At 53.7% G+C, this 27,695-nt stretch overlaps 2 protein-coding genes across 9 annotated transcripts in view; one reads left to right on the top strand and one right to left on the bottom strand.

The window, feature by feature from the left end:
- The window catches only part of TET3 (tet methylcytosine dioxygenase 3), a 103,189-nt gene extending 83,213 nt beyond the window's left edge, over positions 1 to 19,976 (bottom strand). For 2 of the 8 annotated variants that reach the window (XM_085018898.1, XM_085018893.1), the window contains exons 1-3: positions 19,876 to 19,976; positions 17,108 to 17,835; positions 2,329 to 2,385 (exon numbers count right to left, since the gene is read on the bottom strand). Coding sequence is in view for 5 of the 8 variants with exons in the window: in XM_085018893.1 (XP_084875019.1) it covers positions 2,329 to 2,385; positions 17,108 to 17,410 (360 nt within the window). In the remaining 3 variants the exon portion in view is untranslated. Of the gene's footprint in view, positions 1 to 2,328; positions 2,386 to 2,698; positions 2,774 to 17,107; positions 17,836 to 18,661; positions 18,905 to 19,131; positions 19,209 to 19,255; positions 19,477 to 19,875 lie in introns of those variants that run through there. The other 6 variants (XM_085018897.1, XM_021087365.2, XM_085018899.1 and 3 more) reach the window with 4 other exon arrangements.
- LOC102163719 (uncharacterized) lies at positions 17,963 to 23,539 on the top strand. Its single transcript, XM_085020119.1, has 3 exons — positions 17,963 to 18,039; positions 18,238 to 18,502; positions 18,558 to 23,539. The coding sequence occupies exons 1-3, from the start codon at positions 17,963 to 17,965 to the stop codon at positions 19,359 to 19,361; spliced, it is 1,146 nt and encodes a 381-aa protein (XP_084876245.1). The 3' UTR covers positions 19,362 to 23,539.
- Positions 23,540 to 27,695: the final 4,156 nt, after the last annotated feature.

Raw genomic sequence — 27,695 nt, forward strand, 5'->3', positions numbered from 1 at the left:
CGAGCTCACACACCACACACATCTTCCTACACCACCACCTCCTCATGGAAGAGGATGGGAGAAAACTGCTCTTCTGGGCTCTGTGGGACACCACACTCCACTGGCCACCTAAGAAAATGACGGGAGGAAGGTGGCACCAGGAACAGGGGCTGCAGGTCCCAGTACTTGCTGGCAATGCCCAAGCTGGGCCAAGAGGAAGTTATGATTTTCCGACAGACAGCTCAGCAATAAAAACAAGCACAGGCACAACCTCAGAGCTTTAAAAACGCCGCCAGCTCAGCCCTCCGCCCCCCTCAAGGAGGCAGGAGGAGGAAGACATGTTTGAAGGGCATCCTCTGGTTTTTCAGGCAGCCCCGCTCCATACCCACAACACGACGATGGGTGGATATTAGGCTGGGAGCTGCCAGCGGGAGGGCAGGGCCAGCAGAATGCAGGCCGGGAGGAACGGAGAACACACTTGGAGAGAGCTGAAGAGAAGCCATCGCTAGGCAGGAGGGGGTGCTTTCCGGAGTAAACAAACCTGCCAGCAGTCCTTCCTCCCAGCAGAGAGGGAAGCTCTGGCTGACCAGGCCGGAGACACGGAGGAGGGAGGGAGCTGCCCTCTCCCTGAGCCCATCTGTCCTCAACTCCTTGTCCTGCTTTCCCCACGGTGGGGGGCAGATCAGGTGCGCTCCATGATCTCCGGGTCCGCAGCCCTCAACGGCACACAGGTGATCACAGCTCCCCCCTGTCAGTGGTGGGAGGCCAGAAGAGGAAGTGGAGGTGGAACCTGGGGATTCTGCTCTGGAGAAAGGGCGTGGAGTGAGCTCATAGCTCTCTCCCCACCCACGGCATCGCCAGTATCAACCGCCCTCTGCCTGCCTCAGGGGCCTCCCACAGTCTCGTCCCAGGTGGTCGCCCACTACTTCCAGACTCACCGAGGCGTCGCCCAGTTCAGGGGAGCTGGTGGCACCTGGCTCTTCTTCTCCTTCCCCCAGAAGCAAAAGCCTTGCCCTCCCCCAAGCACTTCCTTGCCTGAAGTTTCTTGGGAGGAGGCCAGGGAACCACCCTGGCTCCTGATCCACCCCGCAACCTCACACAGGAGCCCCCACCCCCTGAGGGGAAGCAGGGCCCCTCCCTGCCAGCGTCCCCGCCCAGGCAGTGAGGGTGGCACTTCCAGCACCCACAGTTTTCCCAGGAAGCCAGAGGAGGATTTCCAGGGAGAAAATCTAAGAGCATCTGGGGACATGAGCAGCTCGCCCACCTGCTACCTCAGCAACCAGATTCCCTCAGCTCCTCACAGGCTCCGGAAGCTGAAGGGGAAGACAGAGCTGAGGCAGCGGTAGGAATGGGCTCCCCCTCCTAGGAGAAGTCCCATCCAGTCCTGCCCTGCCCACCTGTCCCTACACTCCTTCCCCAGCCTCTCCGATCTTGAGAGGCAGTTACACGGAGCTGCCTCTTGCTCTGTTTTCTCCACCCTGGGCCAGCAGAGGATACTGCTGAGTAATCCCAAACTCACAGAGGATCCCCAGCCCTGAAAACAGAGCAATGCCCAAGAAAACCTACTGATCCTAGTCCTTGCCAACCTGGGAAAAACATCTGTGTTTCCTTGCAATGGCTTCTATTCCACAGACTCTGCCCTGCCCCAAATACCCCAGCCCTGTGGCCCTGGGACAACCACACGGAGAAGCTCAGTGCCCCTTTCTCCACTTTCCACGCACCTGGTAGGTGACATGCCCTTCCCAGGCCCCCAGACACCAGGCTGCACAGAGTAACAGCAGCCACCCGCCTGCAGGATTCCCAGTCATGATGTTGCATCAGCCCCCACCCTACCCAAAATATCCTCACCCCCACCACCTCCTCTCCAGCCATCTCCATGGTGACAGCAGCATGACTAATGACACCCTATCAGCTTCAGACTCAGGAGCGCAATTCCCCCTCTCCCTTATCCCCCCCAACCCCCCCGGGGATTTCTGCAGATTGGATGCAAACCAACAGTGCCAGGGACATTCTCGAGAGATTTCCAGAGGCAAGGGTGGGGAGTGGGTTGCATGTCTTAAAAAAAAAAAAAAAAACCAGTTCAACAAACCCAGTCCCAACTGCACCCAAACCATCCAGCTGAGAAAGCAAAAAGAATCCAAACAAAACCCACACAGGCCTGAGAATTCATTGGCCGCCCACACCCCCGCCGCCCCTCCCCCTCAGCTGCTGCTACACACACAGTGGGAGATTAAGGGATCACCAGAGGAGACCCTTTATTTTTATCCAATCCAGTCAAACACTTCACCCCTACCACACACACACACACACACACACACACACACACACACACACACACACACAAGGTACCTTGACAGCTGCCCCTTGTCCCCACGGCCCGGCTCCTTCAGCAGCCTTTATTTCCACCTGCAAAAGAAGCCGGAGAGACTGATGAGCCAGGCTGACACCAGGAAAGCAGCAAAGTCCTTCTGCTGCACCCCCAGCGGCGCTGCAGGGGAAGCGGGAGAAGGGGAGGCAGGGGGCCTCGGAAAGAAAGGATAGCAGGGACCATCTTCCTGCCTCCAGCTGCCACCCAGACGCGCGGTGGATGGGCTCATTCGCCTTCCAGAGTGTTTTTGTTTTCATTTCTCCTTTTTCCATCCTCCCAAGATCCAGGAGGACTCTGCCCCTCCTCCTGCGTCCGGTCTGGCCTCGTCCCTCCCCGCCCTGCCCGCTCTACCTCGGCCGGCCTCCTCTGGTGCATCGGCCGGCGGGCCTCCCATTATCCCCGCCGGAGCGCACGGAGGGAGGCACTGCAGAGGCGGCGGCGGCCAGCTGCCGGCTTGGCTCCCCTCCCCGCCGCCGGCGAGGCTGGTGTGGAGGGGGCGGCGCGCTCGCCAGCCAATCCCTGCGGCCGGCCGAGCGGGGGCAGGGCCGCCGGGGGCTGGACCTGCCCAGTTGGGAGGCGGGGGCACCGCCAAGGGTGCCGCGGAGCCGTGCTGGCTGCGGCCCAGGCCCGCCACTCCCGGCAGGCAGGGGATCCCGGGACACCCCCGCCTCCTCCCGAGAGTCGGGGCCGAAGGTACTACCCAGAGGCATCCTCTGCATCTAGCGGGTCAAAGACAGACTGCGCCTGGGGTAGAGCTGATGTTGGCGGGATTCCCCGCCTCGGGCCACTCTCTAACCCTAGGACACCAGCAAACTGCCTCATCCTAGCAGCAACTAGGACAGTGCCAGGCGCTATGATAAGAGCAACGGCCCCTGCAATCTTCCAAGAAAGAAAAAAAAAAAAAAAAGGCTTGGCAATATGAACCTTCACCCCGTTTTGCACATAAGGAAACAGGCAAGATAAGTGAAGTAACTTACCCAAGGTGACACAGCTAGAGCAGGGCAGCACGAGGACTTCAGCCAGGTCTGACTGGCTCTCAAGACCAGACTCTTAACCATTATGCAGTCCTACTCCGCCCCCCCTCTGACAGATTTCTTCCTGAAGCCCACACTGCCTGTGGCTCAAAGCCTCACCAAGTCAGAGGTGCCCTCCCTTGCACACAAACACCCACATGGCATCTTAGGATCACTCATCCCCGGTGCCTGAACAGACGCCACCCCCTCCATACAGCCTCACCACCACACTCAGTGTCTCCTCCTCTTTTAGAAAGGCCACGTGAGGTGATGCCCCCAGATCTCAGGGCTTCCCATTCCCTGGAGAGGCTGAGGAGGGGAGGCAGCGCCAGACCTCCAGTTCCCAGACTCTGAGCCTCTGGAGGCTGCAAGCCCCAGGAGACAGAAGGAGAAAGAACGGAAAAGGGAGGGGAAAGCCCTGCAATTCCTAGGCACCCCAGGGCACATCCTGCCTCACTCCATCCCCTCCCCATAGCTGAACGCCCCAGAGCCTCCGCCTTCCAGGAACGGGCCTTCCATGGGCTCTGGTACTCACACATCTGGTTCAGGTCCTGGTTCTCCTATCTAGCTGCAGGACCCGGGCAGTGGCACCTCGCTTCTTAGCCTACTTTTGTTCATCTGCAAAAGAGAACTACAAAAGCAGCTACCTCATCCACAGTTGTGAGGACTCCTAAAAAAATGAAACACAGTGCCCGCCAGTGTAGGCACTGCTAGTTACCACTCTTAACTACTGAGAGAGCTCACTGTGTGACTGTGTGCTACTTCTCATACTAGAGAAGAACTAGTTAGGATATGAAAGAGTTCATTTCAGTGACGCACTCTGCTACCAGCTTCACCGCACCTGCCCAATAACTCCCCCTCCCTGAAGCCCAAGGGGTACTCAGAATGGGGTGAGATGCCTTAGGAAAGACATCAAAGCTGGCCTCTGGTGAGGGGATTCCAGGAGGCACCAGGGCCCACACCTGCCCCACCCTGGGGACAAAGGGCAGCCCTACTTGGCGCCTCCCTAGGGCAGGGAGGAAGGCAGGTGACAGGGCAGGGCAAGGAGCATTGTCCTCAGCCACAGGCTTCTGTTCCCCTTAGCTCTGACCTTAGCCAGGCCAAGTGAAGTGCCTCCTTCATCTTGGACCCCCAAATCCCTGCCTCACCCACCCACCCCACACCAGTCTGCCACTGGATAAGAGCAACTAACGCTGCATGGATAGCAACAATCAATACTGTTGCTGCTGCGGCTGCCACAGTTTATCAAGCCCCTGCTACGTCCCAGGCACTGTGCCAACCATGCTGTGGGAGCATCTCATCCGACTTACTCCACACACAACCTTATGGGAAAACAGGCTTAGAGATGTTAAGTTACTTGCTCATCAACTCACAGCTGGTAAGTGGGGAGGTAGAATTCCAATGCGGGCCTTTCTCATTCCAGTTCTCTGGCCCTTCTCTCCTAGAGAACCCCAGGGAAATGCAAAGAAGGATGGTGTCCCTTGAACCAGACCACTTCCCTTTAAGCTGTGGCTCTGAGAATAGTAATATGTTCATGCTTCAGAGACTCGGCCATGCTGCTCCTTGCCTAGGTGCCCCCGCCTCTCCCCCACTCTGCAAGCTAATACAGTGCAAGGCTTAATCCAAACATTACCTCCCTCTGCTGCCTTCCCAGCTCATCCAGCCCCCATGAGCATCACCCTCTCCTCTCAGGGCCTCTTCTAGAGCAGCCACAACCAAGAGCAGTTATTTATTTACATGGCCATCTTCCCCACGTGGGCAGGGGCCCTGTCTTCCCCACTCGATAGGCTCTGCACAGAGATGGAATGTGCTGAGCTGAGTTTCTGCACAAGGAGAGTAGAGAAGCAGGGGCTTGGGCCCTAAGATGCAGAGGCCACTCTCCTGGTCGGCCTGTTCTCTGAGGTCCCCAAGGATCAGAGGGATACTTCTCTCCTGGGAAGACAAGATTTAGCACAACTGAACCATAACCACGGCCCAGCCTTGTTCAGCCAGCACCCATCTTCCTCACAAGGCTACACAAGCCACCCTGACGCTGCCTGAACCACCTCCTGGCGCTAACTTAGCCCCACCTTCACCACAGATCCTGGCCCGGCCTCTCGAAGCCTGCAGACACCCTAGCAGAGCCCGTGGTCCCCAGGGCATCTCTATCCTACCCTGGCCCCCTGCCCTTTTCTGAGGCACCTGGAATGTTAGCATTCCAAGGAGTCAGGGATGCACATGCTGGGGCCACCCTGCCTCCAGCAGGGGCCCCTCTCCACACCCTATACCTGACCCCCTCCCGCCCCCACCTGCTCCCCTCTCTATATCTGGGGCTTCACAGTGACCAATGCAGAAGTAGCTGGGACCCTCCCCACCTTCCGCCACAAGCCCTAGACCCTACTACACTCCCAGCAGCAGGAATGGGGCCACAGCCCTCCCCACCAGGGAGGTGAATGGGTTTACTGGCTCTCAGAACCCACAAAATACCCCAACACAGAGAACCTCAGAAACACGAATACCCACAGGCCAGAACCTACACAGATATATAAAGACTAGGAAACGGGGACGCACCCACACGTAGATTCGGAGGGACTCAAAGGAGCAACCACCAAGCACCAACCTGACGCCAAGCCCTGTAAACTGGAGCATGATGTACTGTATCTAACTTCACCCTCAAAACAAACCCATGAGACAGGAATTTTTCATGCCCATGCTACAGATGGAGAAACTGGGAGACTAAGCAGAGTTCTCACCCCCCTCTCACTCATTGCAATACAGTTGGTGCTGCTCTGTGCGGCTCTATGATTTTATCAACCTACCTCTTCTAGAGTTGAGAGAGTGTAGAGGGGCGACTTCTCCCTCGCCATGGCTGTGTCCTGAACGAGGTCACTCCCCACCAGGCTTTACTTCAAAGCTCAGTTCAGGCCCCACTTCCTCCAGGAAGCCTTCTCGGGTTACCCAGTCCTCTGCCAACTGACAGCACTTCTAATGTTTCTCACTTGACACTTGGTACTGCTGTCTGTCTCTCTGTGTGTCCCACCTCTCCAACCAGAATGGTTAGAGTTGTGCCTTTGTGAAGCCCCTGCGGGGTTTGGCCCGACATTCCACACACTAAAGGCACTTGGAATTAACTGTGGGGGAAGCCTGTGACCTTCCCTTCCCTCTCCATGGCACAAAGGATCCTGCCAAAGAAACCCAACACCCCCTCCACCTTCAGAGCCTATGTTTGAAGTCACTGGTGTCCACGCGTCAATTTCCACCCAAGTAATTGCAACCCATCACACACACATCATCCCCTATATTTGAAACTCTTTGCGGTTGTCATGGGAACTGCCTTTGCCTTCATTCACTGATCGGGCCTCACAATTAGGTTTGGCAGCGGAAGTCTGTATCAACGGCAAGTGCAGGGAGGAGACAGCCAAGGAGGAGGTGGAAGAACAGCAGCAGCAGCAAAGGTGCTCCTTCTCAGAGATGCAGCAGAACATGACTGAGCCCAGGCGCCCAGTGACGTCAGAAGGAACACAGAGCCAGCCAGCAACCCCACCCGCACGCTCCCATACCGACAAACAGAATGCACTCAGCCTACCCCCCACCCCCGGGGCTGACAGGGAGCAGGTGAATCTCTGCCCACAGCCCACATGCCCTCCTAAGTGCTTGTAAGAACGCCTTATATTCGGTGGGCCTCGTCAGGGTCTCCCCACCCCAAATTCAACAGCCTTGGACCATCCAAGCAAATAATACAGAACCTCAGTTGGTCACTAAGAAGGTGAGACAGGAACGCTGAGTGGTTCAGAAACCTGAGGGCAGCCCCAGGGGAAGATTCCAAGAGTAATTAACCCAACACGGCTTACCTTCCACCTTGAGGATCCATGAACACCCTCAGGTGGTGCCCTGTGGTCTGTGCTCGTCCTTCCACATTCCTGCCACCAGCCGCGAGCATTCGAGCAGCATCTCTACACACCAGGTTCAGGGCAGATGCCGCCCTCCTCCTGGAAGTCCCCCCCTCATCCTTCACCTACCACTGCGCGGAAACTCTCCAAACAGGTCCCTTTCCTTCCGCGATGGGCTCTCTGGGCCCAACAGTGACTAAGGCTGGTTTCTGCCTTCAGGGCATCCCTCCCCTACAGCCCTGCCAGTCTGTACTGTAACTATTTGTTTCCACGCTTGTCTCCCTCCGCAGACTGTGAGCTCATTAAGGACAGAGTAAATACTGCCTCCCCTTTACCGCGGCTCAGGCTCAGCGCAGCGCCCCGCACACAGCCAGTCCCAGGCGAGATGTGCTGAAGGAGGATGGGAAGGCAACTTGCGGGTCTACCGTCAAAGCACATGACGTCCTGCCTCCGGAAACTGAAGCGACGCCACAGAGAGGAGCTGCCCTCCCCCAGCACAGGGGCCACTGGAGGTCCCAGGACCAGGGAAAATGCCTCTCCTCTGGGTCCTCCTAGCACCAACCCCTCGCCTCTCACTGGCTCCCAATGCCCCCACGGGATCCTGCAGCGTCAATAGTTCAGACAGACGCAGGCTCCTGGGCAGAGGATGCTGTTCCTCCCTCTTCCAGGGCTCCAGGATCATTCCCAGCATCAACAAGGGAACCGGAGTACCGAGAGCTTACCCTTAAAGGGCAGAGCAAGCAATAAAAAGTAAGAACGAAAATGACTCGAGAAAGAGCCACCCCATGTCCTTCCCATAACAAAGACTCAGAAGGGAACAGATTCTAGTCCAGTACCTTGCTACTTGTTTTTGATCCAGCATCTCCACGCCCATTCTGGAGGCTTCCTCTGGCAGGAATTTAATGGGGTGGGGGACTGTGGGGCACATGCCATTTGGCAAATGCCCCCAAATGATTCAACCCAATGCAATTCCCCCTTTCATTTGGAGCACCTAGAATTATTGCTCTGTCAACGGTGAGAGGAGCATAATTCTGTCCACAAACTCCATGGCTGGGTGTGGGGCACAACGGAGTTAGAACTTGTACAGGTCAGAGCCCCCCACAGTGCAGGAACTCTGCCTATGAGACCTGAAGCAAGCAAGCAACCCCCAGACCTGTGGTCGCCGGAGGCCTGTCAGGTTACCCTACACTGGGCACCAGCTTTCTTTTTCCCCTCCCTCAGTGACTACTAAAAACTTCGGTTATCAGATTTCTTATGCAAATGACAAGAGACAAGGCCACAGAGAGATGTGTCCTTGTCCTCCAGGTGTGCCAGCAGCCTGGGTGCTGCCCAGACACACTTAGGCAGAGGCCCACAGCAACCCTAAAGGGCTTTCCCAGCTGGAATGCAGCAGGGCTCAAGACATACCAAGGACCCCTTCTCTCTTTCTAAACATTCTGCACTCGGTCCACAAGAGAGCTGGAAAGAATTGAAGCTGTGGCTCAAGAGGATCGGTGGTGTTTCTGCAGTGCCAGGACACAGGTTCAATCCCTGGCCTGGCAAAATGGGCTAAAGGATCCAGCAATGCTGCAGCTGCATAGGTTGTAACTGCAGCTTGAATCTGATCCCTGGCCTGGGAACTCCACATGCCACAGGGCCAAAAAAAAAAAAAAAAAAAAAAAAAAAAAAAAAAAAAAAGAAGTGATGGGGTTGCTGTACACCTGAAATAAATACAACTTTCTAAGTCAACTATACTCCAATAAAATAAAGTTTATTATTTTATTTATTTATTTTAGCACCTCACCTGCAGCATATGGAGGTTGCTAGGTTAGGGGTTGAATGGGCGATGCAACTGCCGGCCTATGCCACAGCCACAGCCACACCAGATCTGAGACACATCTGTGACCTACACCACAACTCAGGGCAACACTGAATCCTTAACCCACTGAGTGAGACCAGGGATCGAACCCACGTCCTCATGGATACTATTCGGGTTCATTACTGCTAAGCCACAGTGGGAATGCCTAAAGTTTATGAAGAATAAGGAGAAGAAGAGAAAGAAGGAGAAGAGTAAGAAGAGGATTAAGGAGAAGAAGTAGAAGAAGAGGAGGAGGGGAAAGAAAAGGGAGAAGAAAGAGAAGTAGTAGTGGTGGCAGAGCAAGGAGAGGAATGAGTGAATTAGAGATCCCTGAGGTGTGCCCTCACCCAGCCACCACTGCAGAATGAGAGGTCCAAGGCAGAGAGGCTGACTGCTCACTTGAGGTGGGGTCTGTGCAGGAGGAAGCCAGGGCCATAAGTCAGCTCCGGCAAGGTTACCGGGGCTTCTGAGCGAGAGTGCGGGTGGGAGAAGTCACTTTCTCCAAGGGAGCTTCCGAGAGAGCCTTTGGATGAGCAGAACGCCTCATTCCTTTTTCCCCACGATCATTAAAGAAGATCCTTCAAGAAGTAAGGAGCTCTGCCATGGGTTAGAGCCCAGGAAACCACTGCCCCTTCCATAGCCCTCCCCCATTACCTTGGGGTGGGAACAGGGTTCCCAATGCTCAAATCCTTCCAAGAATAGCCAACCAGGACAGCTCTTTTTCCAACCCAGAAAACAGGCTTCAGGGAGGTTCAGAGACACACAGGGGAAACACCATGTCCAACAGAACTACTCATACACCAACACGCAAGCCGCTAGAAAGGCAGCTAGTGTGACTGAGTTACTGAATGGTAATTAACTTTATCTTTAGCAGCGCCACACAGCTAATGGCTACTACGCCATGCTCAGGGAGAGCACGCCTCTTCAATTCGGAAGGTCAAGAATACTCTTGAGGATTTGCTGAAAACCATATACCTTCTCCCCTGAGAAAACACACCCCTGCACATTCACACACTTGGCTGAAATTTTCAGAAAGTTCACAAACCCTCACCCTCAGGTCTGAGATTAGGTCTAGAACCTGAAAACTGTATGGCCTAAGAGCGACGTCTCTTCTGCAATGCAGGTGTCTAAGGAATACGAACACAGACCTGATGTTACAGTTTACATCGTTCGAGCCAGAGACCACTAAGTGTGGAAGCCCCGACCTGACAGAGAATGTCCTCGTTACATCCCAGCCAGAGCATCCAGCCTCTACTCAGACCCATGCAGGTACGGCGCTGGCTCTTTGGTCCTCGAACGGCTTCAAATGTCAGACGATTCTTCTACCCGCTTATAATTTCTCCCCTCTGAGAAAAGTTCCGCACACCCCCCGAAGGAACTGACACCCCCTCCCACGCAGGACTCATCCCAGCCTGCTTTGCGCTACTCCCTTCCAAGCTGGACAGCTCATCTTCCTCAGCTGTCCTGCACAGAACCACCCTGACGAGCTGTCCACATACCTTGTAGAGTTTCAGCTCTTCCTACCTGCTAGGAAGCCAGGGTGCCTTACTTGCACATGTCTGTCTTTATTTCCCTTTTGAAACCATTGTAAGACTCCGGATTTGCCCTGATTAAATTCCATCAAGTTGGGCTGAGGCCCACTGTTGCAGACCGCCTCCATCTCCTTAACCCCTAGTTCTAGCATTCAACTTAACATCTGCAGCACCACTTCGACCGCCGCCACCACCACCCACCAAGCTGACCTGTTCCTACTGCATCCTGTGACGGAAGCACACATCCTCTCAGTGCCTAAGCCTCTAGACCCTTCCATGAGACCTGGAGTTCTGCGGATGGGCTCCTCCTCTTCACAGCTACCACCAGCTACCCCCTCCTGGGTTTCCCATGTCCCAAGTCAGGCGGCTGAGCAGCAAACATCGTCTGAGAGTCCTTTCCTTACTGTTCTCAGAACAATCACATACGAGTTCTTAAAGGGTTTAGTGATAACTCGCTAGACTAGAAGGAAGTGGACTCCAGAAGAACAAGAATAAACATGAAGTAAATCTCAAAATGTTCTTGTCTCCCTGGCCTACGGTGTAAAGGATGGCTTGGGTCATCGTCTTTATTCTTGTTGGCAACCAGAGCTCTTTTTGTTTTTTCTTTTTTTTAAAATATAGCTGATTTACAACACTGTGCCAATTTCTGCTATACAGCAAAGTGACCCAGAACACACACACATATCTATATAGATATATGTATGGATACATAGATATACACACAAACATACATTCCCTTTTTTATATTATCGTCCATCATGGTCTATCCCAAGAGACTAGACATAGTTCCCTGTGCAATATATACAGCAGGACCTCACTGCTTATCCATTCTAAATGTAATAGTTTGTATCTACTAACTCCAAACTCCCAGGCCATCCCCCTCCATCCCCCTTCCCCTTAGCAACCACAAGTCTGTTCTCTACATCTGGGAGTCTGTCTGTTTTGCAGATGGGTTCACTTGCGGCAATTGGAATTCTTTACCTCTGTTCATCAAGACTTATTTCTTTCTCCTTCTCCGTGCCCCATCTCCTTCTCCAGTCACAGAAGTGCCACAGACAAGCTCCTCAAACTCTCAAGGACATACAAAATCACCTGGGAATCTGGTTAAAGTGCAGATTCTGATTCAGTAAGTCTGACGTAAGGCCTGAGACTCTGCATTTCTAACAACACCCCAGGTGATGCCAATGCTGCTGGTCCATGGACTAGCAAGGTAAAAGTATGGCTGTGAACAAGCCAGGTGCCCTAAGACTCAGATGAGCATGTAAAGTGAAGGGTCCTGGTGGGTGCCCATCACCTCAGCTCTCATCTGTGTCAGAGGATTTCCTCTCTAATTACACATTAGATACATCTGAGGAGCCCCGACCCAGTTGGGTCTATTCCAGACTGCTCCAACTAGAACCCCTGGGGGTGGGGTCCAGGTGATCCCAAAGTGGAATCCCTGATACACACAGTTTGAACAGGACAGTTATACCCGTGCCCTCTTCAGGATGCCTTTAAATAAAAAACTAGCTCTCCGAGCTGTCCAAGAGGCTGGCAGAAATGAAATCATCGTTTATTGACAGAAATCCAGATCCATTAGTTTGACTGGGTTGCTTTGTTAAAAAACGCAGCAACCCCCAACCCTCACCACTTGCCTTTTAAAATCTCACAAACTACCTTTTTAATAATCCACTCTAAAACTGTCAAAAATTGACACTGGTCTATAATTTCCAAAATCTCTTAGAAAAACTGAACTTTTTGCCTGACTCTGGTCTTTTGGCCCTCTTCTTATCACCATAAACCCATAATGATGTCATTCCACGGGCATATCTGAAGGTGTGCAGTAGGGAGCAAATGACTCCGATTCAGGGAGGAGAGCTGGCTCTCCTTTCCTAACTTCACATGCATGGTCCTTCCTCAGTTTGTACTCTGTGACATGGACCCAGTGACTGCTCTTTCTCTGTCACTAGTTCTGCTCCCAAGTTGTAAGATTACTGATTCCTTCTATGTTCTTGCTGGGAATACATAAAAGACTTTTATTGTCCTGAGCATTTTCCACCCGCCTCAGCACATTCTGGCCCTGGACTCTTGGATGCTCCTCCAAAGGGGTCAGACTAGGCTGGGATCCCACCCCTTCCATGGGAAAAGCTTGGTCTATGGCCATCTGCACCCACTAAACGGCAGCCCAAGCAGCTACACAGACTCAGATCTTCCCCAGTTCCATCACCTTCCTCCTCAGAGCACCATTTAGGACTGTGAAGTCAGCATTTCCTTTTTTAAAAAGCAATCCTATCCCTCCAGCTTACTTCCCTTTTAGTGTCTGTGGCCATGGGGTTAAAAACTATATCAGAAAAATACTTTTCTAAAGTCTATGGTAAACACCTCTCCTTGCTCAGGCTTCACTCTGGATTCACAAATGCTGGGATGGGAGTTTCTGTTGTGGCTCAGTGGTAACAAACCTGACTGGCATCCATGAGGATGTGGGTTCAACCCCTGGCCTCGCTCAGTGGGTTAAGGATCCGGCATTGCCATGAGCTGTGGTGTAGGCTGGCAGCTGCAGCTCCGACTCAACCCCCAGCCTGGGAACTTCCATATGCCGCACATGTAACCCTAAAAAGCAAAAAACAAAACAAAACCCAAACAACAACAACAACAAAAATAAACGCTGGGATGGGGTCCCTTTCTTTAAAGAGTGTCACCCCTTCTGCTTTACCAATCAACTCTCTCTCTCTCCTGGTGGGAACAGGTGCCGGCCCAACAGCATCCCCCTTCACGGCCTCTGTCTTCAGGAAGACAGGACGAGCAGGCGAGGCAAAAACGGGTCAGGAGTTCTGATATTATTGAAAGATTCCCAATTCCAAGGCCTCTTGTCTCAAAACTGACAGAGAGCTTTGCTTCTGTCATGAAACCCACTTGGTTGAGGGCTAGACAGGGTTCTCACACCATCTGTAGTTCTACCTCTTCATTTCTCACCCACGGCACTTTCAGTCATGCTTCCAATCTTATACGGACATTTCCACAACGGGTTTCTCTCCTACCCTCTTTATGAGACGTTTCCTGCCCTCACTCATGAGCACCTTTTGGGTCAGGCCCTGGGTCCCACCTCCTCCCCCAACAGGGAGCCTGGCAAACCCCTCCCTCGCTCCCTCCGCCTGGCCCCACAGTTCTAGGAGCAAGCAGGGGACTTCTTGAAGTAAACATTTAACTTGTACCGCATCTTCACACATATAGCTCAGGGACTAACATAACAATTTGTATGCATAAAGGTGAATTCTTTTTTAGATGGTCCAGGAATGTTTTGTCACCCTGCACTGATTACCTACTATGTACTAGACATTGTGGCTATTTTATCTCAATTAATTCTCACAAAGAAGGGTTCCCCCATCTGACATACGCTTCAGAGAGAAGCAGCACAGTGCTTACTTTGGGATCTGAGGCCCTCTATATCTCCACACCCATCAAATCCCACTTTTCCAATCAGCTATCTTCGCTGCATCACAAGCCATCGCTTTGGTAAAAAGAAGGCGGATGTCAAACAGCCTCCAACATCAGCCAGGATCCAAATCCTTCCTGGGACTAGGAAGGAAGACCGAGGACCAGGAATGAACCCCGCAGGGCTATTACCTGACTTCAGGACCCGCCCAGAGAGGCAAGTAGTCTCCTGTCATGGTGGTGGATGGGACCATCCTAGGAGCCGCCTCTAGCTTTAAAATGCTGCCGTTCTCTGAGCAGAGGGGCCCTACAGCACCACTATCCACAGTGGGTAACAAAGCAAGTAGCAGGGGAGGAAAACAAGAAAGTCAAGTTAATGTCCCCCCTTAACAGGATGACCCAAAGCAGCTGCCAGCAGATAGCTGAAAGGAAGCCCCAAAGGAAGCAGGGGGGAGGTGGAGACAGGACGGAAGTAAAGAAAGGGTGCCCAGAAGAGGAGACACGGGGAAGCAGAGATGCAAGGGAACAGTCTGATTCCCAAGAGGCTCCTGGGTCGCTGCGCCTTGTCCCACCTGGAGAGTTAGGGTCAAGTGCTGAAGTTCTATTCCTGAGGAACAGGTCTCCTCCTTCCCTGACCTCCCAAATCCTGGGACATGTCCCCTCTGCCATGTGGCTGCTCAAATCTCCCGGTTAAGGTCCCAGCCGTCCCCAGGGGACTGTAAATGCTGGGCTGGTTCCCTGAACTCCCTCAGTCAGGCACAGCCTCCCTGGCCTGTCAGCTCTGCCAGAGATACTTTCGTCAAAGGCAGTGCAGCCTGGACAGTGGTTCCCACGCTTTCAGCCTTCACGGACCAATTAAAAAAAGCGTGGAGACAGACACTAGTTACTATTTTGTATCTTGCCAAGTAAAGACTTAAAAAAAGAAGAAAATCTACTTTCTATCAACAACTTCATTGCATAAAGGAAAGTACATTTTTAAACATTAAGTAGAAAAGATTTAGCCTTAAAATACCAGCTTTAACAAAGCTAGCTTTAAGAGAGCGAGCACCCCACTGTCCTCTTTCCATTATCTCTCCAGAAACTGGGAGACCTCTGTCCTGGAGCATCGCTGGTCCACAGACCAGCATGCAGACCCTCTGTCCTAGGAGACCACAGGCCACCAGCTGCATTTTCCCTGACCCTGGGGGCCTAGAGGGCAGCCGCCAAGGCAAGGTCCACAGGGACACAGACACCGCTGCGAGGGGTCGGGGGAGGAACGGGTGTCTCTAGGCCTCAGCCAACCTAGATTCCGGGTCTCTTAATCACGACCACCGGCGGCCCAGGAAAGCAGCCTACATGCAAAGATGACAGGACCCTGGCCTCACTCCGCGCCCCATTCACTCAGGTACGCCTCACTGCTGCAGAAAGAAGAACTCAGACGCGGTGCACAAAGGACAGGCGTTCTAGGAACACCCAGCCCAGAAAGCTCAGCCCCTCCATCCCCGAGGGCTTGATTATGGGAGGAACAGAGTGAAAGAAAGGTGAAGGAGAAGGAGGTGAACCCTAGAAGGAAGCGATCAAAGGAACCAAGCTTTACAAAGTAGCCGGGGAAGGTCCCTTACACCAAAACACCACATCTCACAGCCAGGAGTGAAGCCGATCCTGATCCCATCCTCTTTTCAGAAATGACCCCACAGGGCACTGGGCCAGCACATGCCAACTCCCCCGAACACCAGCAACATAAAGGGACTGGACACTGGCTCCCAGGCTAGGATGGGGGGCTGCAGGTGTGATCCAGATGTCTGCTTTAACCTGAGACCAGGGAAGCAGGGCACCAGTTTGCCATTCCTGGGCCGTGATATGCAGCTTCCATAGGGAGTGGGCAAGAGAAGGTGAGACGGGGCAGAAACACCCACTTGCCTGACGGAAACATTTGGCTCTTTCTTCCCAGCCACGGGACCACAGCCCCACCATGCTCGAAGCACAGCTCTGCACTCAGCGGTCAGGGAAATCCTGCGTGCAAGCCGCCAGCCCATCGAAGCCACAGGTGCCCCAGCTCTCCGAAGCACAGCGGTTCCCAGCCCAGCTGGAAAGGGCTTCAAAGACTATCAAGCCCAACCCCTCCACCTCCCCAGGGAGAAGACAGACCCAGAGAGGAGGTCTGAGTTGTCTGAGCACTCTGGCTAAATCAGTGGCAGAGCGAGGGAGCCCCACTGACAGCGCAGGCCTCCGTCTCTGTCCAGCGCCAGTTTCGCTGCCTGGAGCGACCTCAGCCGCTACATCGCTCCTCCCAAACTGCTAACTTTGCTCGTCCCTCCTTCTGCCAACTCTCCGCTGTTGCAGCTGCCACCAACCTCATGCCGGCAGCCCACCACCAGAATGGAAAGGAAAGATGGCCAGTGCCTCTCCACTTCACGTTCTGCTCTCACTCATTCAACTTCCCTCCCTCTATCTCCTTGCTCCAAATGAAGTACTCCTTCCTGGGGCTGATAAGGACTCAAAAGCACATCATTCATTCATTCAATTCGTGCTACACACCAAGGAACTGAGCCAGGTCCTGAGATTACATAGATAAATGGTTCCTGACCTCAACGAGTACTCTTTAGTAGGGGAACCCAAATCATGGGTTTCTCATTAAACTCCCAAACATTTCTGGTTACCATCCCCAAAATGAAGGTACCCCAAAAAGATCTGAGGAAATAAACATCCCACTCCATCAGGGCAGCATAAAACCACCCCATCGCTCCAAATTTTCTTTCCACATCCATCAGTCTCCACATCACTCAGGCACTGATGCGACCTCGAAATACACCTGAGACTTCAGGCACAAGAAACTTCTAGAGATAAAGCTAGAAGCTACATCAAATGCTAACACGAGAGATGAGAGTGCTAGCTTTCTGCAAAACCCAGTTACTCTCCTACAAACTGTCGGCCCCCTCCAGCACAGAGGCCCAGACCCAGCTTCCAAGAACAGCTACACTCCTACTCACAGCCCCACAGCTATTCACGGACCAAGAGGATCAGAATGGGGAGAATGGGCTTATCTGTCTTTAGCAAGACTCCTCTGAATACAGCACCCTCACGGAATGGACAGGGCAGCCGAGCAAGAGCCAGCTTACCTCCTTGAGAAGCCCCACTTTTTTCTTCAGCACCTCACACTTGCGCAGTTTGCAGATCTGGTGTGTGCGGCGGTTGGTACAGCTGGTGCAAGCCCCACAATTTTCCAGCCGCCGGCAGGGCTCACAAGTACCACACCGTTTCCGTTTCTTCCGCCCATCTCCACCCCCTCGGAGTTGGGATTCACTCCCGGCCATTGGGAGCCCAGGCCCCTGGAAGCCCCCTACCATCACCTGGCCCTGAGGGAAGTCATAAAGGCCTGGCAGGTCCGGCTGGACCGCCAGGGGCACCTGAAACTGACTCATGATGCTGCCAGAGGTGGGGGCATAGGTGCGGGGGCAGAGCCGCAGTCCAGCTTCCAGGCTGCAAAGGTGGCCAACAGGTCCTTCTCTCCTAAAGCAGTCGCGAGACTACAGGGTGAAGGCAAGTAGCTCCAGGCTGCGGAATGGGCGCCTCTTCTCAACCCTTCTTCACCTCCTCTGCAGCAATGTGATAGGACTCAGTTGGGGGCCGCTCTCCCACCTGCTGGGGCCCGGGATCTGGGGGAGGATACCAGCGGCAGTCCCCAAAGAAGGGATCATCTTGGCTGGGTGGGTTCTTCACCCTCACCCACCCTAGACCCAGGCATGAGGTGAGCAGGTGGCTGTGTGATGGGGGCAGGGCAGGGTGAGGAGCTTCTCCTCCAGTATATCTTTCTCCCGGGTCAGGATGATGGAGAAGGCAGCGCTGCCTGAAAGAGAGACAGAAAGGGGAAGCGCATCACTCAGGGCTCGGGCCCGGGGACAACTTTCACATGTTACCTCTTCCTGCTTCTGGGAAAGAGAAGATAGAGGAAGAGTAGAGGCTTGCTTGCCCTCATGAAGTTCTGCCCAGAACCTCTGGCAGGGCGCACTAGCACCCGCCGCCTGAAGGAGGAGGCCTGGGGCCTGACGGGGTGCGAGGGGAAACCTGGCCGGCGAATTTAAGGGGGTGGTCAAGGTGAGCTTTCTAAGGAAGTTGTCCTCTGCCCCACCCCCACGGGTTGGGCAGAGTTTCGCCAAAATTCCCACACACCCCTCACTGGAGGTCGCTGGGGCCTCCCGAAGGGAGCCCAGCTTTCAAAATAAAGTTTGCGGAGAGCTTCACTCGGAAGAGCTGCCCGGGAGCCCCCGACACGCAAGCGGCCTGGAGGGGGGCGCGCCCGGGGTAGCCCGCGCCGGCCGCCCCGCCGCGCCCCTCTGCCCGCCGGCCGGACGGGGAGGGCGGCCCGCTCCGCCGAGGGGGCGCGGGGAGGGGGGCGCGCTCCGGCTTGGGCCCGGCCGCGCGCGCGCCGCCGCTCGGGCTCCTTTGTTCTGGGGCCTCCGCCGCTCAGCTCCGGCGGCTCCGCAGCCCCCGCCCCGCCCCGCCGCCTCCGCCCGGCTAGGCTACACTGTGACCCGCAGCACCCCCGCCCCGTCCCCCGCAACAAAGTAGCGGCCCCCCCGGGCGGCCCCCGGGCCATCCCCTCCCCCCGGGGCCGGGCCCCCTACGCCTCCCCTCCCCCACCCCGGAGCCGGAAAGGCACCGACTGCACCGACCTGCCCGCCGCCTCCGGGGCGGAGCGCACAAAGGGGCAAAGTTTCCCGGCCCGCACCGCCGCCACCACCGTCGCGGCCGCCGCCGCCGCCTGGGGCGCCCGCCTCCTGGAGCGCCTGGCCCGGCCGAGCTCGGCGCACGGAGCCCCCCGCCCGGGCCGAGGAGGGGACGGCGCAGGAGGAAGGAAGAGGCAGCGGCGGCCGCGGCGGCAGCAGCAGCAGCAATGAAGGCGTCCGCGGGACTCCCCGCCCCCCGCGCGCCGCGGCACGTGCTCGCCCGGGGACTCCCCCGCCCGGGAGGGCGCGCACGTGCGGCCCCGCCGAGCCCCGCCGGCCCCGCCGCCGCCCCCTCCGCCGGGTTCGGGGCTACGCGAGGGGGGAGTTCCGCGGAGGGGGAGGGGACGGCGCGGGCGGCCCTCGAGCGGGTGGGGGCAGGGCCCGGCCCGATCGCCGCGCCTTTGCACCTGCAGTACCTCCCCTCCTCCGCGGTCAGTCTCCCGGGACCCGGCCGCCCTCCTCGGGCTGGCCGCCCCCGCCCTCCACCGCTTCTGCAGCCCTGGCGGGCGCGGCGGGCAGCGCGGGGTGGGGCACACGGACCTCCCAGCCTAGGCCCTCGGCGGAGCGGGCCTCGGTGTCCCCACTTCCTGCCACTCCCTGCGGACCGAGCAGTGTGGGACGGCCCCGTTGCCCCCAGGAGCCCTGAGCTCCGGCCCCGACTGACTCTCCTCTCCTGGCCGCCGCTCGCCCATTCCGAGGCAGGACAATGAGGGACATCGTGCGTCTGCGTACCGAGTCAGCCTGGCGGGCAAGGAGGGGATACCCGCGAGCAGAGGCCGCGGGCCAGCCGGGAGGCACCCTTGCGGGGGGTCACGGCCGAGCGCCCTACCCAGGCGGACCCAGGGGCCCTGCCATCGCGAGCCTCCCCCGCGCCGCGCTCGGCTCTTTCGCGTCGAAAACAAAGACTAATCCGATACCCCCGCCCTGCCTCCCAGAGGAGGGGGAACAGGCGCGTCGCGGAGGGTAACTGAGGAGGACGCGTACAGGAGGGGCTCGGACATGCTACGAGTGGGCCGTGGCGCAACCGAGCCCTGTAACCCGGCACAGACACTTTGAAAAGTCACCCTGGGCTCTTTTCCAGGCAGGAGGCAAGGGGCAAGACCTAAGAATATTTCCAAGTTGCCAAACTGCCCGTTCTCTCTGCTGCTTTTTTCCCTCACCTGTTGTGCAGGCCAAGTTGAAATTCCAGGTTAGATTAATTCAGCTCCACCCATCTGGCCTGACTGCCAGGCTGGTCCCCGAAGCTGCCTTCCACCTACCTGGGTTGCTGGGGAGAAGGGTGGGTCTCTTACACACACACGCACACACACACACACAAACATACACACGGGCAAGTCCTGGCAGAAGCAACCACAGGGCAGACTGGCCTGACCAGTTTGGGCGGTGTTCACGGAGCCAGGTACCTGGCAGGCTTCGCCACCCGGCTGAAGCTAACAACTCAGCCAGAACTGGAAAAAGAGCATTCGGCCGGTTATTTAGAAGGGGAGAAAAAAAAAAAAAAAGTAATTGATCTCAAGTAGAGTTGTCCAGAAAGCCCTAGGCGGGAGGAGAAGCCCCGGTTCTGTCTGGGACTTCCCTCCCTCCTCACAGGCCTGTTTTTGACAGCCTGGCTCCAGGGGCCAGGTTGTCAGCTGTGGGGAGGGTGGTGAACATGGCTGCACTACCTACTTCCTACTCCGGCGTTTGAGAGTAGGAAAGAATTTCGGTTGGGGAAGTAGGTCTAAAACTGAGAAGAGATACCAATAGAGTGTAATTTTCAATCCAACGTGAGAACAGTGTAGTTGTGACTGTGTTTAATGTTTTAAATGCTTTCGGCAAAAATTATGTATATTAAAGGAAGTGTAGGAAACAGAATTAGAAGACAAAAATAACCCAAGCACAGCCACATTGAACCATTAGCTCTGCTTCCTTCTAGTCTTTTCTATTTGTAATCAGTTCCTTTTTTGGGGTTTGATATGGCTGTACTCACATTGATTATGCAGTTTGCTGTCCTCTTTTTACTTAACCTTATACTGGAAACATTTCCCTGTTTGATAGACAATCTCCAGATAGCGTGACAATAAAGAAGGTGGCCTAGGAGTCAGAATGGTGGGTCGCAGACCTGGCTCTGCACTTGCTAGCAGAATGACCTTGGACATGGTACTCATCATCATCCAAGAAACTCAATACTTAACATAGGGCTTAATACACGGCAATTATTCTTTAATCCGTAGAACAACCTTGTGAGATAGGTGCTATCATTAAACCCACTTTACAGATAAGGAAACAGATTAGGTAATTTGCTCAAGGTCACTTAATAAACCGTAGACTCGGAATTTGATCTCAGCCTCTTTCCTGCTGTTTTGTCTTGGTCAATGGCACCAGCAATGTACTGGGCCGATTTATTCTTCATCAGCTATCTATGAAAGGGTCATTTCATAAAAATCCTTTAGGTACCAAAGTGGATGCCGGTGCCATTCACCAAGACAGAGCACAGGAGGAAAGATGCCTGGAGACATCTGCGTGGAACTGGGTGTGGCGCTGGAACACGTGGGTCCCATCAGGGAGCAGCTCATGAGGCCTCAGGTGTGCAGGATCTCATTAGGAGTGGACATGGAGAGTGAGAGGAAAAGGCAACCAGGCCAGAGGCCCGGGGTACACCAGCTCGTGAGGGCTAGTAGCTGACAAGGGACCAGCAAAGGAAACAGACGGAGCTGTCACAGCCGTAGGAGGGAAACCAGGCCTGTCTGCCTCTAGAAGCCGCTGTACTTCAGTGGCCTTGTCGCTCACTCTTTCCGACTGGGAAGCCCCTTCCCACTGCAACCCCTTCCCAGCTACTCCATCCACCTGCCAATTTCCCATTCTTCCTGCAAGGCTCGGCTTAAATGCCTGTTTTCCCATGAAACCTCTTCCAGCCCGCCAGACAGTTCCAAAGCCCCACCCACCCTCCCTCCCCAGAAGTTTGACACAGCCTCCGAAGGAAAGTTTACCTTATCAGTATTGTCCTTGTTTGCACATTCCCCTCCCAGTTCCTATGAGCCCATGGAGGGCTGGGACCCCGTCTTTTCACCTTTGTAACCCTAGACCCAGCACCCAATCGATATGCGCGGAATGAAGAAAAAGAGGTCAGCAGAAGCTGATGAATGAAATATCCCAGTAACAGCACCCACAGGCTTCCAAGATTTATCCCTGCTCGCTTGCCTACGTGCAGCAAACCCTTCCGGGGCCCCCAAGATAAAATCCGAACTCTTCAGACCCTGCCTTCCCGGGTCTGCAAGCGGCCAGGTTATTCCTATTGGAGCAGCGCTCAGGGCAACAGAGCAGCTGGGATCCGCGTGGAGGTGCAGGGCGAGCCTCTCTATCAGAAAGCAGCCTCAAACTAGAGGCAGTGGTTCACTAAGCGTGATCCCGAGTCCACAGCGTCACCAACACCTGGGAACTTGTTAGAAACGCAAGCTCTCGGGCCCCACCTTAAACCTACTCAAGCAGAAACTCTGGGGGTGGCGCCCGGCGCTCTGTTTTAACAAGCCCTTCAGGTGCCGCACACTCAAGTTTGAGAGGCCGGCGAGAAGCAAATTCAGCACCTAGGCGCCGGTGAAAATCTCGCCCGAGGCGCTTAGAGGAGGTAGACCGAGGGAGGCTCCTTTTATGAGCTGGCTTGGCGGGTCCCACCCCCCAGTGGCCGAGGGCTGTGCCTTTCGGGCAATTGCTCGGAGGAGGTCAGGACCTGACTGCGCCGCTGCCCCAAGGGCTACAAAGGGAAATCCCATCGCAAGAGGGAAAAGCTGCAGGCACCACAGAATTGGCAGTGGGCGGTACACTGGATGGGGATGGAGGTGGAGCCGCGGAATAAGTAAGGCTTCTGTTGATGAACTGAAGTTAATTCCGCACCGGGCAAAGGGCACAAGAAGTATAATTGGATGTGCGCGCCCGTGGTTCTTCGAGAAGTCACTGCGTGGAACCACCACTGCTGGGTGTTTGTCCAACCTGCAAATGATTCAATGTGACTGACCTCCTCTGAAACGCTTGACCCCGCTCGTTCTCTTTCGCGAATAAGCAATTTGTCCTATTTAAACAATGAGCTTTGTGTTATGGGACCTTTTGCAGAAATGTAAATATACACCGAAATCCACACCTGGGCTTGGTTTTAAAGCCTGAAGGCATTGGAAAGTTCATTTGATTTTGGATGTCTTCTTTGGTCAGGTACAGGTTAAAAATATTATCAGCTTATATTTGCATAGAGCTTTCCCTTTTCGAAGCACTTCCACACCCTTTCTCATTCTGTCTGCAGAGAGTGGCTTGTACACCAAATGTGCAAACATTACTTTTCTTTCTCTGACATAGTTACTATTGTTATTGTCACCATTTTACAGATAAAGGAACGGGGGACTCAGGTAATTTTTCCAAGGTCCTTCACTACTAAGTGGCAGAATCGGGCCTACAATCTAGGACCTCTGAAATTAGTCTACCCTTGCCAGGGCTGTCCTGGGGAAAGAAGCTGGCATTTGGCTCTTGGGGAAAGGGAGATTCGTTAATGGATTGCTTTTGGACATACATTGGTTAGTGTCACATGTGTAAGGTATCCAGACTATGCTTTTGAATATCTCAGCAAATGCTTTCATGTTTTATAGCTATTTCTGTGACTTCATTTTGCATTTAGGTTCAATCAAATAGACCACATAACTTACAAGGAGCACGCAAGGTTCCCCTTCATTATGGGAAAGAGATTAAATAACCTGGAAATCTTCCAACCTAAGGGGACTGGGCAGGAGGATGGGGACTTTGATTGGCTCAGAGACTCAGGATGCTGAATACCCAACAGGAATAAAAGCCCCCAAACCTTGGTTTGACTGGGTATATAAATCAGGATCAGTTAGTTGGGCTACAGTAACAAGCAATCCCCGACTCCCAGTGGTTTGACATAAGTTTTTTTCCCTCAGTCGTGAATTATGTCCACTGTGGGTCAACAGGAGCTCTGTTTTCCATAGCCACTTACAGGCACAGGCTTCTGCAACTAGACATGTTGTCTCCTTAGCGCTGAAAGCAGGAAATGAGGATGGGGCAAATTGAGCACTGACTCTTAACACATTTACCTGGAAATAACACACATTTTGCTCTCATTTCATTGGCCAAAGCAAATCACAAGGGGGCAGGGAAATGCCATACCTGCGATGCTCCCAAGGGGGCCTGGAAGGAGAAGCAAAAATATTTGGTTAACAGTACTAATAACTAAGACACAGGAAATAGTGTACATGCTATATGAGAGGGGTGTGTGTGTGTTTGTGTGTGTGCATTTGAGGCATGAGTTAGTGCAATCACTTCTGCCCATTTCTAGAACACTTCTCCCTCCTGGGAACATACGTTTGAGATTTCCACTCCAATGGGTTGGCATTCTTCCCACTAGAGCATGTTCCAAGTTGGACCAGGGTGAAAGAAACTTGAGTTAAGGGAAGTATGGTGGGAGAGGTGAGTGGCAGTGGGGCAACCTCAGTAGAAATTAATGTGTAAGTAGAAAAAGAATCCAGAGAAGGAAAAGACCCAGGGTGTATGTGTCACTGGGGGCCTGCCTGGTAAAGGAAACTACTAAGGCAGTGTAGCTTTGGCAGAAGCATTTCCTGCCTTCTTACCATCCACTCCCACTCATCCTTCCTGGCTAAACTCAAGTGACACTGCAGCAAGCATTTGATGATCTCTTGAGACGGGTGGATCACATCATAAGGATGACTCGGTCTGTCCCATCCATTGTGTTGTGGGCGGTGGACCATAGCTTGCCCAGTGCCAGTTTAGTCTCCGGGTCTTAGAACACAGGCAGAGGAACCAGCTGGAAGGCTGTTGCAGGAACCCTGGTGAGGAAAAATGATGCTCTCCATGAGGGTGGTGGGGTGGGGGGTAAAGAGAAGTATGTATCGGAGAGATATAGGGAGTGAAATCAACAGGAAGGGGGGAGTTCGATGGTGGTGCAGTGGAAAAGAATCTGACTAGTATCCATGAGGATACAGGTTTGATCCCTGGCCTCGCTCAGTGAGTTGGGGATCCAGCATTCCTGTGAGCTGGGGACCTGGTTCAGATCTGGCGTAGCTGTAGGCCGGTAGCAAAAAAAAAAAAAAAAGAAAAGAAAAGGTCTTTCGGAATTCCCATCGTGGCATAGCGGAAATGAATCCAACTAGGAACCATGAGGTTGCAGGTTCAATCCCTGGCGTTGATCAGTGAGTTAAGGATCCAACATTGCCATGAGCTGTGATGTAGGTCACAGACATGGCTGGGATGTAGTGTTGCTGTGGGTGTGGTGTAGACCAGTGGCTACAGCTCCAATTGGACCCTAGCCTGGGAACCTCCATATGCCGCAGGTGTGGGCCTAAAAAGACAAAAAAAAAAAAAAAAAAAAAAAAACAGGAAGGGGCTGATTGGTGAGGGGTGGGGAGGAGGTTTCTAGAAGAGCACCAAGGGGCCCTAAGGAGGAGCAGGTCACTAACTGAGGTCGGTAAGGACATGTTCCATTTTTGTGCCTGTGGTTCCACAGAGAGACCCAGGAAGCAGTGCCAGGGGTTGAGGAGAGGAAGCTGGCTGCACCCAGATCCTGGATCCACCTCTGCGTTAAGCTTCAACATCAAATCCTCAAACGAGATCATCATTTTTTAAAAGGAACTTGAGGAGTTCCCACTGTGGCACAGCGGAAATGAATCCGACTAGGAACCATGAAGCGGCGGGTTCGATCCCTGGCCTTGCTCAGTGGGTTAACGATCCGGCATTGCTGTGGCTGTGGTGTAGGCCAGCAGCTGTAGCTCTGATTCGACCCTTAGCCTGGGAACCTCCATGTGCCGTGGGTGCAGCCCTAAAAAAAAGACTGAAAATAAATAAATAAAATAAGAGGAACTTGAAAAAAGAAGGAGGAGGAGAAGAAGAAGAAAAAAAAGAAGAAAAGTGGGGCGTTACGGAGAGGAAACCACTGAAAATATATGTAGCATAAAAGTCATGACATTTCCGGAGTTCCCTGGGTCCTAATGGTTAAGGATCTGGCATTGTCACTGCTGTGGCCTGGGTCACTGCTGTGGTGAGGGTTTGATTCCTGGCCCAGGCACTTCCACATGCCACAGGCACAGCCAAAAAAGAAAAAAAGAAAAGAAAAGGAAAAGGTGAAATTCCTGAACTACAAATCCTAAGAATCCAGTTAGAGGAGCGAGTGCAAAGGCTTCATTGAAAGAGCTAAGCCTCCCTAAGAGACTGGTTCAACTTCAACTAATTTGCCTCATTATCTTATTTCTGTATGTTGCTCCCATCCCATCTCCAGCTGAGAAAGGGCCTGCTTGTCCCATCTGAGACCTGAACTTGATATCCACATCTTTCGTCCTTGAGGCGCCCCTTCCCCGTATCCTTTTAGGGGTGAGAGTCAAACCCCATTTGCAGGAACTGTGCAGTGCAGGGGGACCAATCCTCAGAACACCATTCCTCCCACTCGGCCACTACGGGGCTCTCCCCCACCCCCCAACATACTTCCCTTCCACACAAACTGAGATGTTCTCTCTAGATGCCTGGGCTTCATTATCAGCTCCTCCATGTACTGGTTTATGACCGTGGGTGCGTAAATTCCCCCTCCCGGCCTCCTTCCTATCTGTAAAAATGGGACTCATGATACCTCCTTTGCAGAGGATCAAAAGAGCCAAGCTATGGCAATGTCCTGTCTCAGACCGTGGTATACAGTAGGCACTCAAACGGCCCCCATCCTTCCCTCCCCATCTTCATCGCCATTTCCTGATCCCTCTTCCCACTTCACGGGGAAAGGGTCTTACAATATTTTAACCATACGTAGCCATGGCAACAAGAGTTAAAATATATACAATAAGCAATGAGGATACTATGTATCGCCTAAAGGATTATCTTAACCTTCATTAGATGAGGATGCTCAGGTGCCCAGGATAAGGCTTTGCACATTGAATAGGAGCCCCTACGCTGCCGCCCTGGCTGGAGATGGCAGTTTTCCAAATGCCTCCCACCCTCCACATTCATTCAGCCCTAGGTCTTGTCAGTTCCACTCTAAACTGTCCTGAGCTTGTCCCCTCTCTCGGGCTCGCTGTCCTACCCCATTCTCTCTCTCTAGCCTACCTCCTTTGCCCTCACTCTCTGGTCTCCTTTCTCACAGACATGGATCTCATTCCCTTTGAGTCAAACCACCTGCACTGAACTTGAAAAGACCAGGTGTCTGGGCCATCCTGCAACCAATCAAAAAAAAAGTTCCAGACTCTTGCTGTCCCAAGTGTGATCCATGGATTCGCAATAGCAGCACCACTGAGAATTTAGAGAAGTGCAGAATCTCGGCGGGGGGTGGGGAGGAGCAGAGCAATTGAATCAGAATCTGCATTTTTCACAAACCATCTAGGTGATTCATAGGCGCCTTAAAGACTGAGAAGCTCACCTTTAGAAGTCTGCAGGGACTAGGGATAAGAAGGCTAGAGATATGGACGTGGAGAACAGACTTGTAGGTTCCCAAGGGCGGGGGAGGGAGTGGGGTGGGCTGGAGTCTGGGGTTAGTAGATGTAAACTATAGCATTTGCAGTGGATAAGCAATGAGATCCTGCTGTAAAGCACAGGGAACTGTACCTAGCCACTTGCAATAGAACATGATGGAGGATAATGTGAGAAAAAGAATGTGTGTTTGTGTGTGTGTGTGTGTGTGTGTGTGTGTGTATGGTTGGGTCACTTGGCTGTACAGCAGAACATTGTAAATTAACTATAATAAAAAAATCTTTGTTGGCGTTCCCGTTGTGGCGCAGTGGTTAACGAATCCGATTAGGAACCATGAGGTTGCAGGTTCAGTCCCTGGCCTTGCTCAGTGGTTAAGGATCTGGCGTTGCCGTGAGCTGTGGTGTAGGTTGCAGACGTGGCTCAGATCCCGCGTTGCTGTGGCTCTGGCATAGGCTGGCGGCTACAGCTCTGATTCAATCCCTAGCCTGGGTACCTCCATATGCCGTGGGAAGCAGCCCCAGAAAAGGCAAAAAACCAAAAA

The sequence above is a fragment of the Sus scrofa genome, chromosome 3, assembly GCF_054392235.1.
Source record: "Sus scrofa isolate SSC_HxYL_T2T_F1_AM1 chromosome 3, Sscrofa_HxYL_maternal_Yorkshire_Landrace_v2.0, whole genome shotgun sequence".
In the NCBI taxonomy this organism is placed as follows: Eukaryota; Metazoa; Chordata; class Mammalia; order Artiodactyla; family Suidae; genus Sus; species Sus scrofa.

Coding starts and splice junctions, on each gene's coding strand:
- LOC102163719 (XM_085020119.1), top strand. CDS start 17,963: ATGAAGTTCTGCCCAGAACCTCTGGCAGGGCGCACTAGCACCCGCCGC. Junction 18,040..18,237: donor GAGGCCTGGGGCCTGACGGG/GTGCGAGGGGAA, acceptor TTCACTCGGAAG/AGCTGCCCGGGAGCCCCCGA. Junction 18,503..18,557: donor CGCCCCGCCGCCTCCGCCCG/GCTAGGCTACAC, acceptor GCAACAAAGTAG/CGGCCCCCCCGGGCGGCCCC.